The sequence below is a fragment of the Phascolarctos cinereus genome, unplaced genomic scaffold, assembly GCF_003287225.1.
Source record: "Phascolarctos cinereus isolate Bilbo 61053 unplaced genomic scaffold, phaCin_HiC Scaffold_4;HRSCAF=312, whole genome shotgun sequence".
Classification (NCBI taxonomy): Eukaryota; Metazoa; Chordata; class Mammalia; order Diprotodontia; family Phascolarctidae; genus Phascolarctos; species Phascolarctos cinereus.
Genome location: NW_027555847.1, coordinates 395456902 through 395470272, shown reverse-complemented (window position 1 = coordinate 395470272; position 13371 = coordinate 395456902). Strand labels below are relative to the sequence as shown.

The 13371-nt window shown below is 37.5% G+C and overlaps 1 protein-coding gene across 6 annotated transcripts in view; it reads left to right on the top strand.

Moving 5' to 3' along the window:
- SLC12A7 (solute carrier family 12 member 7) overlaps window positions 1-13371 on the top strand; it is a 325942-nt gene that overhangs the window by 249750 nt on the left and 62821 nt on the right. For all 6 annotated transcript variants that reach the window (XM_078153300.1, XM_078153298.1, XM_078153302.1 and 3 more), the window contains exons 14-20: window positions 2120-2218; window positions 3443-3562; window positions 5064-5168; window positions 6417-6585; window positions 11796-11991; window positions 12399-12568; window positions 13069-13200. In XM_078153300.1, the coding sequence (XP_078009426.1) occupies window positions 2120-2218; window positions 3443-3562; window positions 5064-5168; window positions 6417-6585; window positions 11796-11991; window positions 12399-12568; window positions 13069-13200 (991 nt within the window). The remainder of the gene's footprint in view (window positions 1-2119; window positions 2219-3442; window positions 3563-5063; window positions 5169-6416; window positions 6586-11795; window positions 11992-12398; window positions 12569-13068; window positions 13201-13371) is intronic.

Here is a 13371-nt window from a genome sequence, read left to right as displayed (position 1 = left end):
GCAACCAGTGTGACAGCAGTTACAGTTGTGAAATCATGGAAAATATATTTCCATATTAGCAATGTTGCCAAAAAAAACAAAAGGCAAGAAAAATAAGGAATGAAAATATCATACTTAAATCTCCATGCAGACTTCATCAATAATTCTCTCTTTGGAGGTGGATAGCATTTTTCATCATGAGTCCTTCAAAATTGTCTTGGATCATTGTCTTGATAAGAGTAGCTTTCACAGTTGATTCTGATGTTATTACAGTGTTTTCTTGGTTCTGCTCATTTTACTTTGTATGAGTTTATCGAAGACTTCCCAGATTTTTCTGAAGCCATCCTGCTCTTTTTTTCTTCTGGTACAGTAGTATTCCATCACAATCATATCAGCTTGTTTAGTCATTTTACAGTTGATGGGCATCTTTTCAGTTTCCAAGTTTTTGCCACCACAAAAGAGCTGCTATATTTTTGTATAAATAGGTCTTTCTTCTATGATCTCTTTGGAGTACAGACCTAGTAGTGGTATTGCTGGGTCCTAACGTATATATAGTTTTATAGCTTTTTGGGGATAGTTCCAAATTGTTCTCTAGAATGGTTGGGTCAATTTACAACTCCACCAACAGCGCAATAGTGTCTCAATTTTTCCGCATCCCCTCTAGTATTTGTCATTTTTCCTTTTCTATCATGTTAGCCAATGTAATGGGTGTGATGTATTACCTCAGAGTTGTTTTAATTTGCATTTCTTTAATCAGTAGTGATTCAGAGCATTTTTTTCATACGACTATAGATGGCTTTGATGTCTTACGAAAACTGCCTTGCATATCCTTTGACCATTTATCAATTGGGTAGTGGCTCTTATTATTATAAATTTGATTCAGTTTCCTAAATATTTGAGAAATGAAGCCTTTATTAGAGAACCTTGCTATAAAATTATTCTCCTGGTTTCCTGCTTTCCTTCTACTCTTGGCCGTAGTGGTTTTGTTTGCAAAACCTTTTAAATTTAATATAATGATGTCCCGTGATCCTCTCTGTTTCTTGTTTGGTTAAAATTTTCTGTGCTCCCTAATTTCCTTATGAATTATCATAAGCCTTTTTATGTTAAAATATAAAACCATAAAACCTTTTATGTTTGTCATGTACCTATTTTGACCTTATCTTGGTATTCAGTGTGAGATGTTGGTCTATACCTAGTTTTTACCAAAATGCTTTCCAATTTTCCCAGAAATTTTTGTGATAGTTTTGTTTCCTCATTGTCCTAATTCTTTTGATTTCTTTTTCCTGTCTTCTTGCTGTAGCTAATGTTTCTAGTACAATGTTGAATAGTAGTAGTGGTAATGGGCATCCTTATTTCACCTCGATCTTATTGGGGAGTCTTCTAGTTTATCCCCATTACAAATAATCCTTGTATTTGGTTTTAGATAAAAACTACTTATCATTTTAAGGAAAGTTCCATTTATTCTGCTGCTTTCTACCATTTTTAATAGGGATGAGTAAATTTTTTTCAAAGGTTTTTTTCTGCATCTATAAATGCATATAAATCATGATTTTTGTTTTTGTTACTGCTGTTTTCAAATGTGTGGTTATCATTTTCCTAATATTGAACTAGTTCTTCATTCCTGATATAAATTCCACCTGATCATAATATCTGATCTTTATGATATATTGCATTAGTCTCCTTGCTGATATTTTATTTAAATTTTTTGCATCTATTATTTAGGGGAATTGGTCTATAGTTTCCTTTTGGTTTAGGTATCAAAACCATTTTTGTGTCATAGAAGGAATTTGGTAGAATTCCTTCTTTACCTATTTTCCCAAGTAGTTTATGTAACATTGGAATTAGTTCTTTAAATGTTTGATAGAATTCATTTGTGAATCCATTTGGACCTGGAGATTTTTTCTTAGGGAGCTCGTTGATGGCTTGTTCATGAGAACAGCTTACATTTTGGATAACCACTATTTGCCATTTTTTGGAACCAGATTGGCTCAGGAGGCCTTCATTTTTTCTACACTTACCAAGCTTTCATTGGCCAAGGATAATTAGGCCAAATCCCTCCTGCTCTCTGGTCTCTGCAACTTTTCAAGATTGTGATGTTTGTGCAACATTGGTGTGATCTTTTGTACTTTCTGTTTTTCAGGTTTTTCCTCATGTGCTACATGTTTGTGAATTTGGCATGTGCTGTGCAGACTCTTTTGCGTACCCCAAACTGGCGTCCTCGTTTCAAGTTTTATCACTGGTAAGCTAATAGTATGTTTATTTCTGCAGATCATATGATAGGCTCACAGAGCATTTTCAGTTGTTAATAGAGTGTTTGGTGGATAAAGGTATCCTCTATTCATTAGGTCTTAAGTACTTTGAGGTAATATGTTGCATAACTCTTGATATTGGTTTATTTTATTTTATTTTATTTTTTGGTGAGGCAGTTGGGATTAAGTGACTTGCCCAGGGTCACACAGCTAATAAGTGTTATGTGTCTGAGGCCAGGTTTGAACTCAGGTCCTCCAGACTCCAGGGCTGGTGCTCTATCCACTGCACCACCTAGCTGCCCTGATATTGGTTCTTTTTAATCAAAGCTGTGACTTTATTGGTGTAAGGTAGCTCCTGTTAAAAATGCTGTTATACAATGGTGCCCCTCTGGTAGTCCAGAGCTATGAGAGGTTACTTGAATCATTCAGGGTCAGGCCACTCAAATGGGTCAGAGGCTGGACATGAACCTAGGTCTTTTTGACTCCAAAATTAGCTCTCCAACTGTGATGCCACTGCCTAATCACATGTCATATATCTCTTACCTAGTCATATATTTGCTGACTTCAAACCTGGATACTCGGAGCAACGTTCTAATTACCCTGCAGTTTCTTTAATGGAATTCTTGCCGAAGTCTTGTCATTGTCTTTTTATATTGTAGATATATTAATATTACAGCTATAAGCTATCTTTAAAAGCAGAGATTGTGCATTTTTCTAATTTGTGCCATATTAGCTCAAGAGAGGGCTACTAATTCACACGTCTGTCAGGTAAAATAACTTTCTCCCTTTAGCCAACTTACCAGCTTTGCCCTTTTACCTTTAATATTGGAACACAGTGATTTGGTTCTATTATTTTCAGATCCATATCTGCTTAGTGAAGTATTAGAAGTATTGCCATGCAAAATTGTGAAGTGTTCTGAGTTACTTCTTGCTAAATCAAATGTCACCTTTGCTGTTAGGCATTTAAAGCCCTTCACAACCTGGGGGCAATAGACCTTTCCAGCCTTATAATATACATTATTCCCCTTCCCACATTTCATCACCTGTCTCCGCATTGGCTGTCCCCCATGCCTAGAATGCACTCCGTTAGAAGTACTAGAATTAGAAGTAGAAGAATTGGAAGTATTAGTAAAGTATCACTTAGTGAAGTATAGATGGGGGAAATAGTTCCGTCTTATAATTTTTAAATAATTTTTTTGTGTGTGTGTCCATAGGACCCTTTCCTTCCTTGGGATGAGCTTGTGTCTTGCCTTGATGTTCATTTGCTCTTGGTACTATGCTTTGTTCGCCATGCTGATTGCAGGCTGTATCTACAAGTACATTGAATACAGAGGGTAAGTGGGTCTGTTTTTCTCTTACAGTTTTTATTTCTAGAGTTCTTATTATGAATTAATAAACTTAGCAGTCATAGAAAAGAGGTGACAAGTGCTCAGAAAACATGGGAAATTTCAAATGAATGTGTATCTAAGTGGCATGTATCAGCATCCGTTGTGGGCATTGTTTATGTGCATATGCATGCCTATATTGAAACCAAGAGTCTCCCCCTTTTCTTTTTTCTGAGCTATATAACTTAATATAACTGAGCTGTACAACTTTTCAGTTGATTAAACTAAATGGCACAACCCTTCCCAAGGGGAAGTCCAGTTCATTGCCTTTTTGGGTAATTTTGGCCCAGGAGCCAAGATGTTTTTTACATTTTTAAATGCAGTAAAACTTTAAAACTTTAAGATGTAAACTATTCTTTGTTCTTGGGCTGCACAAAACAAAAAACCCCAAGAGTTATACACAGTTGGGGGGTTGGGGGGCCGGGTGTGTGGGTGTGGGTGGGTGGGGAGTGAGGCTCACATTTGGGTGTGTTTTGACGTAGTACCTATCTGATGATATGTATGACGTACAGCTCTCCTCTTCAAGTATGTGCAGCCACATTTATCCAGAAACAAAAGACAAGCAACCTTTCCTGAATGGTTTTTATTTTTCATCATCTTGTGTGATGGAAAATTGGGCCAACCCCACGAAGTGTTCTGAGCATTCAAAGCCCTTCACAACCTGGGGGCAATAGACCTTTCCAGCCTTATAACACATTATTCCCCTTCCCGCATTGCATCTCCTGTCTCCCTATCTCTGCATTGGCCGTCCACCATGCCTAGAATGCGCGCCATCCTCAACTCCACCTCTCACAGTCTCCAAATTTCTCTAAAGGCCACCTTTTGTAACTTACCTAACTTTCCGCCTTCCATATGCTCATGTCTTCTCTCCTCCTCCCACATTCTCTTTACCTGTTGTATGTATTAATTTCTGTTTATGTGTATAATTATATGTGCGTGCATGTGTAGCTAAGTAGCTACATTTCCCTTATTCCTATTACTGCCCATATAGACTTTTTGCCTTAGTTTAATTAATTGATTAGTACATAATTATTTTGTGTGATTACATGCCTGCACCTGCACCTCGTCCCATCTTAGAACATAGGTTTACTTTTGGTAATGAAGTTTTTGACAGTGTCTTTGGCATGTACTCCATTCATTAATAGGGGTTTTTTTGTGGTATGCTGTTAAGCTAGCACAGTGATTAAAATGTTCTGGCTTAGGTTATTAAGTTTTAATATAGTGGCCTAATCACTCTCAGCTGGTTTTTTGAAATGATTTTTTTTATTTTTGTTTTCTGTTTCGTACATAACTACAGTATCCCATGTAACCCTACTTCTGCGTCCTCTTGGACAGCCATCCCATATGACAAATGGTATTTTTTTTTTAAGAGAAAAAAAAAGTCAGCGCCATTGATCCATGTGTTGATTGTCAACTGGCTCAAAGTGAATTTTTTATTTTTCCTTTTAAGAGCTGAGAAAGAATGGGGCGATGGAATAAGAGGTTTGTCTTTGAATGCTGCTCGTTATGCATTACTACGGGTAGAACATGGGCCACCCCATACTAAAAACTGGAGGTAAGTTTCTCATGATCCCTCTGTCTTGAAGAACACCACCTTGTTCATCCCCATATTGTGGTGTCTGTCTGAAGCTAAGTCAATGCATTACTCAGTAGGCTGAAATTTTAGTGTGTTGAGTCAGGAGCAGAGCAGGAATTAAATAATTATGGTTTTGATTTCTAGCATTTTAAATTATTATTCAATGTAATATGTGTCTTTGAAATAAAAAAAACTCTTTTAGAAGTACAGCACTGAGTAGCCGTAAGAATCTGGTTGCTGAGTGAAATAAAAACCCTATTTTAATGAAATAGAATATGACATGCCTGAAAAGATGTCTATTAAGCACTCACTGTGTGCAGAATACTGCACCAGCTTGTGGGAGAGATAAAAGGTTTAGGAGGAAAACATTCCTTGCTCACAGTCGATAAAGGAGATGAGATACCCACATGGAAGGCTAAAGTACATCAGTGAATTACAAAGCAAGGTCTTGGTGAGATCTGAAGAGGAATGTTGTTTTTGAGGTTCAGGGATGGCTCATGTCAAAAATTGTTACCATATTTGGAGAAGTATAACCAATATTGAATACAGATAATTTTGGTCTTTGAAATTTGGGGGATAATCAGAGACCTGGAGGGGCACTGGGTGGTACAGTGGATAGAGCACCTGCTCTGGAGTCAGGACACCTGAGCTTAAATTCAGCCATAAGCAACTTAGTAGCTGTTTGACCCTGGGCAAGTCACTTAACCCTATTTGCCTCAGTTTCTTCATCTGTAAAATGAGCTGGAGAAGGAAATGGCAAAAATCACTCCAGTATCCTTGCCAAGAAAACCCCAAATGGGGTCACGAAGAGTTGGACATGACTGAAACGACTGAGAATTTTTAGAGAGGGGGCAAAAAAACCCATCAGCACCACTGACCAATACATTGAAAACACTCAAAAACGTGTGCAGCATGTAACACCTGTGGGCCTCCCACATCCACAAAAGGGTAGGTTGGGTTAAAATAATTTGAGTTCTTATATTTGTATTGCACAAGAATTCAGTATGGATTCAGTATCGATAGTCTTTCTGCTACTGATTATTCTCCACTTTAATTGAGGTACAACTATAAGTACTTTTGTCCAGCAGAGGGTGCTACAAACCAACAAACAACAGTCTTGAATTACTGGTCCATCCAGATCAGTTATTGAAGAAATCCTGTATTTTTATCTGTCAGTTCACTGTCACTTATTTTTCCTTCTTTTTTTTATTTTGTTTTATCCTGCAGACCTCAAGTTCTGGTGATGCTGAATTTGGATTCAGAACAGTGTGTAAAGCATCCAAGGTTACTCTCATTCACTACCCAGTTGAAGGCTGGTAAAGGGTTAACAATTGTGGGCTCTGTCCTGGAAGGAGCATACTTGGATAAACACAAAGAAGCCCAGAGAGCTGAAGAGGTATACAGTCACCCATCCTGCTTTCTCCCTATATCCAGGGCATTTTTCTGGGTTATCTAGGGCCAAAAAAGGAACAAATGGTATAAGTCAGCAGTTTAATAGTTAGAAAATTCAATGTGCTGTTTCAGAAGCACAACAGTATTTGAATTAAGATTTCATCGTCCAACATTTAATTTTTAATTTAATGTAGTATGCATCTTTATCAGCATACGTAAAATCTACCAGTGATTGTTCCAGTCCAAAAGCAGAAATAACATCCACATCATCTTGGTTTCTTTTAATGATCATATTGTAGCACCTTCAAAACATTTCTTCTCCAAAATAGAAATGTCTCCCATTACAGTGTGTTCTAATATGTAGGACATCGGGGCTGTAATTTCAGCTGACTGTGTTGAGAAACCTCAGATGTCTCTTAGGCAATATGGCATAGTGAATAGAGAACTAGATTTGGAGTTATGAAGACCTGGGCTCCTATCTGGGCCCTAACACTGACTGCTTGCTGGGCACAGGAAAGTTAATCGCTTAACTCAGTTTTTGTGGAAGCTGACTGTGATTCAGTTTTCAATACCAAATTTATTACGAGGTTCACAGAAGATAACATATACATGAAGCACCTTAGGAGCATAAAGTTTTTATTGTTATCTTATTGACAACAGCAAGGACAGGAGGAGGAGTAATTTTCTTCACTCACACTTTACTTAATTTGTTGTTTCTGATGTGAATCCAGGAACCTCTGTTAGACTGTTAATCTTCGTGTATGTTAATTCTGATTCTAATTCTAATGCTTCAGGTTTCTAGAAAGGTGATCCTATCACTGACCACTTGGTTATGTTCACTTGATTCATTGATTTTTCTTTTTATATGAGAAACCTACATAATCTGGAATAAAATTCCACAGTTTTAAACATGTGAAAGTTAATAATTTAAATTATAATTTAAATTTAAGTTATAATTTTATTTATATAGAATATACATTTAATTAAAAGTTAAAATAAGGGTCAGCTAGGTGTCACAGTGGTCAAAGCACTAGGCCTGGAATCAAGAAGACCTGAGTTGAAATCCATCACTAGCTGTGTGATCTCAGGCAAGTCATTTAGCCATTATTTGCTTCAGTTTCCTCATCTACAAAATGGGGGTAATAATAGCACGTACCTCCCAGGGTTGTTGTGAGGATCAAATGAGATGATATAAAGGTCTTAGAACAGTTCCTGGTACATAGTAAGAGCTCTATAAATGTTAGCTGTGGATAGAGTGCTGGACCTAGAATCAGGAGGACCTGAGTTCAAATGTGACTTCAGATACTTACTAGCTGTGGGACCCTGGGCAAGTCACTTAACTCTATTTGCCTCAGTTTGCTCATCTGTAAATTAGCTGGAGAAGGAAATGGCAAACCACTCCAGTATCTTTGCCAAGAAAATTCCAAATGGCGTCATGAAGAATTGGATGTGACTGAAGTGACTAAACAACACTAGAATGAAAGAAATATTATGTATTTTCCTTATGTTCATCAACTAGATGACGAATGGAGAACATATCTTATTTCTTTGTATCTCTGTATCCTCTTCTACACCCAACCCCCCCCCACCCCCACCCCCCTGTGTGGTAAATTGTAAACTCTCAAGGAATAAAATTACAGGAGAGCATAAGTTTAGAACTAGAAGGGGGCCTTGGATTTCATGTAGTCCTACCCTCATTATATGACATTATATAACATTCAGCCCAGGTATTCTGAATCCACACCCTCAATGTTCTCTGTTTCTGCCGTATCTATTGTATTGGAGTAGATCCTTTCTCAAACTGCTTTTTATAAATTGCAATTTTTATAATTTAAAAATTTTTATAAATTTTATAAATCTTACCCTTCATGTAGGGTATGGAGGAGTTTAATTGCAAGGAAGTAGGAATGCTTGTATACAATAATACTAGGGAATTTTGGCAGCAAGCCTTTTTGAAAAAGCAGCATTGGACAAAAAGCCCCCAGTGGTGGTGTCTAAAACACTGGGTGTAGCTGAACCTGTTAGAATCCATGTGCCGTCATGTGGACAGGGTAATAGATGTGTTCAAAGAAACACTTTTATGATAGACGCACGACACCTCTACCATAAAATAATTCTTTAATGGAGATAAACCCAGGTGTTATAAGTCCAGACCTTCAGTGTGCCATATTTTTGCTGTATCATATCAGTATGATTTGGAATAGATCCCTCCTCAAAGTGTGTTTTTTGTATATTAGAGCCATTGCCCTTGGTGTGGCAAAGGGAGGGATGTTTAGGGTTTGATTACAAAGACATAAGAATGCTTGTCATAGTAAGATGAGGGAATTTTTGGCAGGAGGCTTTGTTGAACAAGCTGCATCTGGGGCGGGGGGGCGGGAAGCCCCCAGTGGTGGTGTCTAGAACACGGGATGTAGTTGAACCTATTAGGATCCATGTACCATCATGTGAACAGGGTAATAACTGTATGCAAAGAAATATTTTTATAATAGACATATCACACACCTACCATCTAAATAAGTTCTTAATAGGGGATGCTGCTGTTGCTATGTAGTAATATAACTAGAAAGATCACTGTATTTAGTGTGGAGGGAGCAAGGAACAAAGTGGAGTCTTTAATCCCTGAGTATTCATTTGAATTAAGTGGGAGACAAGGTGGAAAGAGAATGTGAACAGCTATTTGTCTACTGAGCTGTGATTACCTTTGTAAATAGAAGCTGCCCTTCAAACATCCTTAAATGACACTAGTTGAAATTATCAACAGAATGAGCCTCCCTCCTTTGCAGAGATGGGAGACTGAAACAATGATTGTCAATCTCAAGTTTGTGTTGTTTTGCTGAATCTTCCCCATTTATTTTTTATTCTTATAAGAAAATGAAGGTGATTTTAAAAATGAGCCAGAAATATACTGGACTCTGTTTTTGAAAGCCATCTTCATTATGATATTTAGGGATATCTTTTTCCAAGTTGTAGCCAAAGCAGGGAAACATTCAGAATATTTCATTTCCAGATAGGATTTAACTCTGAGGGTTTCCTTAATGTAATTGCACAGGCATGGTATTTCCACGTGTTCCATTTTTGATTCTCATAGATATATAAAGGAAGAGGCGATGTCTTCCAAGTTAATCACAGTAAGCTTATCAATCAAACTTCAGAGGATTCCTACCCTTCCCCAGTTTAGATGCTCATTCTGAATTCATAACAGTAACCCAATCCCAAAAGAAATACAATTACCTATCTTTATTTCACTGTCTTGGAAACCCGGCAAGTATTAGGTCTTATTTTTAATACAGTCTTCTGCATGATTGTTGGAAAGTGAAAAACTCTTACTAAAATATGCAAAATGGTATGAATTTCCAAAAACCAGATGTAGTTTTTGAGCTAAAATTTATTGAATTCCATAAATGCGGTTTGCACTTATCTTTGAAAGGCCCAATGCTGTCCTGCTGCATGTGGGAACAATAAAAAGAAACGTCACCACAGTTGTTTTGTCTGGTGTGCCATGTATCATTTGTCTGGCATTTTATTTTTGAACCTCATAAAATACCTAACAGGTATTTCAGAAAGCATTGCTATACGTGAAACATTATGACCAAGCTTTAAACTAACCACATGTATATAGCAAAGTGAGAAAAAGCCATCCAGATGAAATAACAAGGAAGTTTGTGATTGTGCGTCTTCATATTAAAATGGAAAAGAATTCAGTTATCTGTAACTTAGTTATCTGAATTTAGTTATCTGTAACCGACAACACTGGCTTAATCTCTGTAACTGCAATTTAGAACCATACTGCCTGATCGACAAGGTGTACCCAGTGAAAACCACCTCAATTAAAATGGCGTAACGCTTTTTGTCCTTCGTACAGGATTGTTTTACGTTTAAAGCTGGAAGGGACCTTAGAACTGTCACATAGACTCCTTTCTCATTTTATACATAGCCAGGCCTTAACTTTTCTGGGCTTGGTTCTTTCAGATCACACGAGCAGAAGGTAGCAGGTTGGGGAGTTGAACACAGATCTCCAGATTTCTTCTCATTTCAAACCCAATGTTCTTTTCACGGTGCTATGCTGGCATCATTTGTGGGAACCAAGGAGAAGCTCCATGGCCATTTAATGGCATTATTTTAGAATTTAGAGGATTGGTCACTGATTGCATTCATTATCTATTCATGTGTTCTTTCTTTTAAATAAAAACTCTTAGTAATTTTTCCCACATCACTTTCATTTCCAAATATATCCGTTCCTCACTCCCCTTACCCAGTGAGCTATACCTTACAGGAAAGAAATTTTTTTCAAAGGAAAGGAAAAGGTAGTTTGGCAAAGCACATTAAACAAATCTGACAGCGTATTTGGTGTTCAACCGATGAAAAGTGTGTTTTTCATCTCTCTTCTTTGGAACCAAGCTTATTTACTGTCATGTCTCATTAAATTTTAGGGGGTTTTGGTGTAGTTGTCTATGTTTTCCTTGTTTTTCTTACTTGCATTGATTCGCAAAGATCTTCCCAAGTTTCTCTGAATTCATATTATTTTGTTTCTTATAGTGAAGATTGCATTATTTTTTTGTATCCCATTTTGCTTAGCCATTGCCAATCAGTGAATATCTACTTTGTCTCCAAGTCTTTGCTAATACAAAATACTGTTTTGAATATTTTGGTGTATCTGGGACCTTTCTGTCTTTAATCTCCTTAGGCATGTGTGTAGCATTAGCATCTCTGGGTCTAGGCATAAGGATGTTTTAATATTATTGTAGACATAATTCCAGATTCCTTTCTAGAATGGTAGAACCATTAGAACCATAGCTCTACTAACTGTGTTAGTGTACCTTTATATCTGTAGCTGCTCCAGCTTTCCCTATTTGTTTTGTCATCTCTGCCATTTGGGATGTGAGCTGAAACCCCAGAGTTGTTTGGATTTGAGTTTTTTTTTTTCTTAGTGATATGGAGCATCCATTTATATGGTCACCAATATTTTCAGCTCTTATTTTGAGAACTGTCTTAAACTTTTATCATTTGATCTTTTATCAATTTATTCCTAATACCACCACAAAAATGACTGGGGGAGAGGAGGCTCTCAAAATAAATAAATAATTCAATGTTTGGGAAAAGAAACCCACCATAGTGTTATGCCCATCCTTATTGCTATGTTGAATCTATGCCTTAGATACTAACTTTATTTTTCTTTTCATTGCAAGTGATATTGCATTTTTAAATTTTTATTAGAACATCCGGTCCCTGATGGGAACAGAAAAGACCAAAGGATTCTGCCAGTTGGTGGTCTCTTCCAGCCTGAGAGATGGAATGTCCCACTTAATTCAGTCTGCTGGTTTGGGTGGCATGAAGCACAACACTGTACTTATGGCATGGCCAGAGTCTTGGAAACAATCAGATAACCCCTTCTCATGGAAGAATTTTGTTGGTTTGTATGACTTATTGCCTCTTCCTACCATTTCATTTCCATGAATGCATACCACCAAAGGGTTCTTTGAAATCTTAAGATAATTGGAAGCAATGCATATGGAATGTGAGTGCTAATGAATGCCTCTGAACTCATTTGGCTCTAACTTGCCATCCAGTTTATAAAAGGAGTGGCTTCTTGAACGCCTTTGGGCTTCTCTTTTTTTTCCCCCTTTCCTTGTAAATTCTGCCAAAAGGTATAGCCTGGAGAATGTTGACCTTCTTTTCTGTTGACAATTGGCAGTCCACTTGCTAAAAGGAACCTTTCAGGTTTAGGATATAGTATGTCATCATGGATTTTTAACTCATTAACTCAGCTCTTCACTGGTGTAGATGTCTGCTGAATGAATCTTCTCTTTTTTCACACAGATACCGTCCGAGATACCACTACGGCACAGCAAGCTTTGTTGGTAGCTAAAAATATTGACAAATTCCCCCCAAACCAAGAGCGCTTTAGGGGAGGGCACATAGACGTGTGGTGGATTGTCCATGATGGTGGCATGCTAATGTTGCTGCCATTTCTGCTTCGCCAGCACAAGGTTAGGAGAACTATGGATTATTCCACAGTTGATCCTATTCTGCCTTTTGGTGTTGGGCCTTCAGCTATGTGCCTTGGGTAGATTTACTAGATAAGTCAATTCATTTCATTTCGGCAAGCATTTCAGCCTGTTATGGTGGTAGGCACTGTGCTAGGTACTAGGGATACAAAAAAGAGAATATGAAACAAATCCTGCCCTCATAGAGCTTATGTTCTTCTGGAAGGAAGCATGTGAACACACAAGTACATAAAAAATATGTACAAAGTAAATAGAATTACTAAGTTTGGAAGGAGTGCACTAATAGAGGACTGAAGGAAGACCTTTTGCAGGAAGTTGTAAAAATGGCACCCATGAAACTGGTATCTCCCCTTCATTGCTTTAAGCTGGAGAGCAAAGAAATTGTTCTGCTGTGTTGTATGTATTCACACTTAGGTGTACATGCATCTGCACAATTATGTTTAAAAAATAAACCCTTAAGTATCTTACCTTGCTCTTGATAGGTATGGAGAAAGTGCAGAATGCGCATCTTTACTGTAGCTCAAATGGATGACAATAGCATTCAAATGAAGAAAGATCTTCAGATGTTTTTGTACCATCTACGAATCAGTGCTGAGGTTGAGGTTGTTGAAATGGTAAGCTAGACTTTCTTTGCCTTTCCATTGGAGAGCTTTATTTTTCTGGAGGCACTTGAAAAACACCTCTTCGGTGTATTTGTGAACATGTATGTGACTTTCCCACATCAGGCCTGCCAGTTTGAAAGGCAGCAGGGCTGTAGGAATCTTCTCACTCCATTAGAAGACACT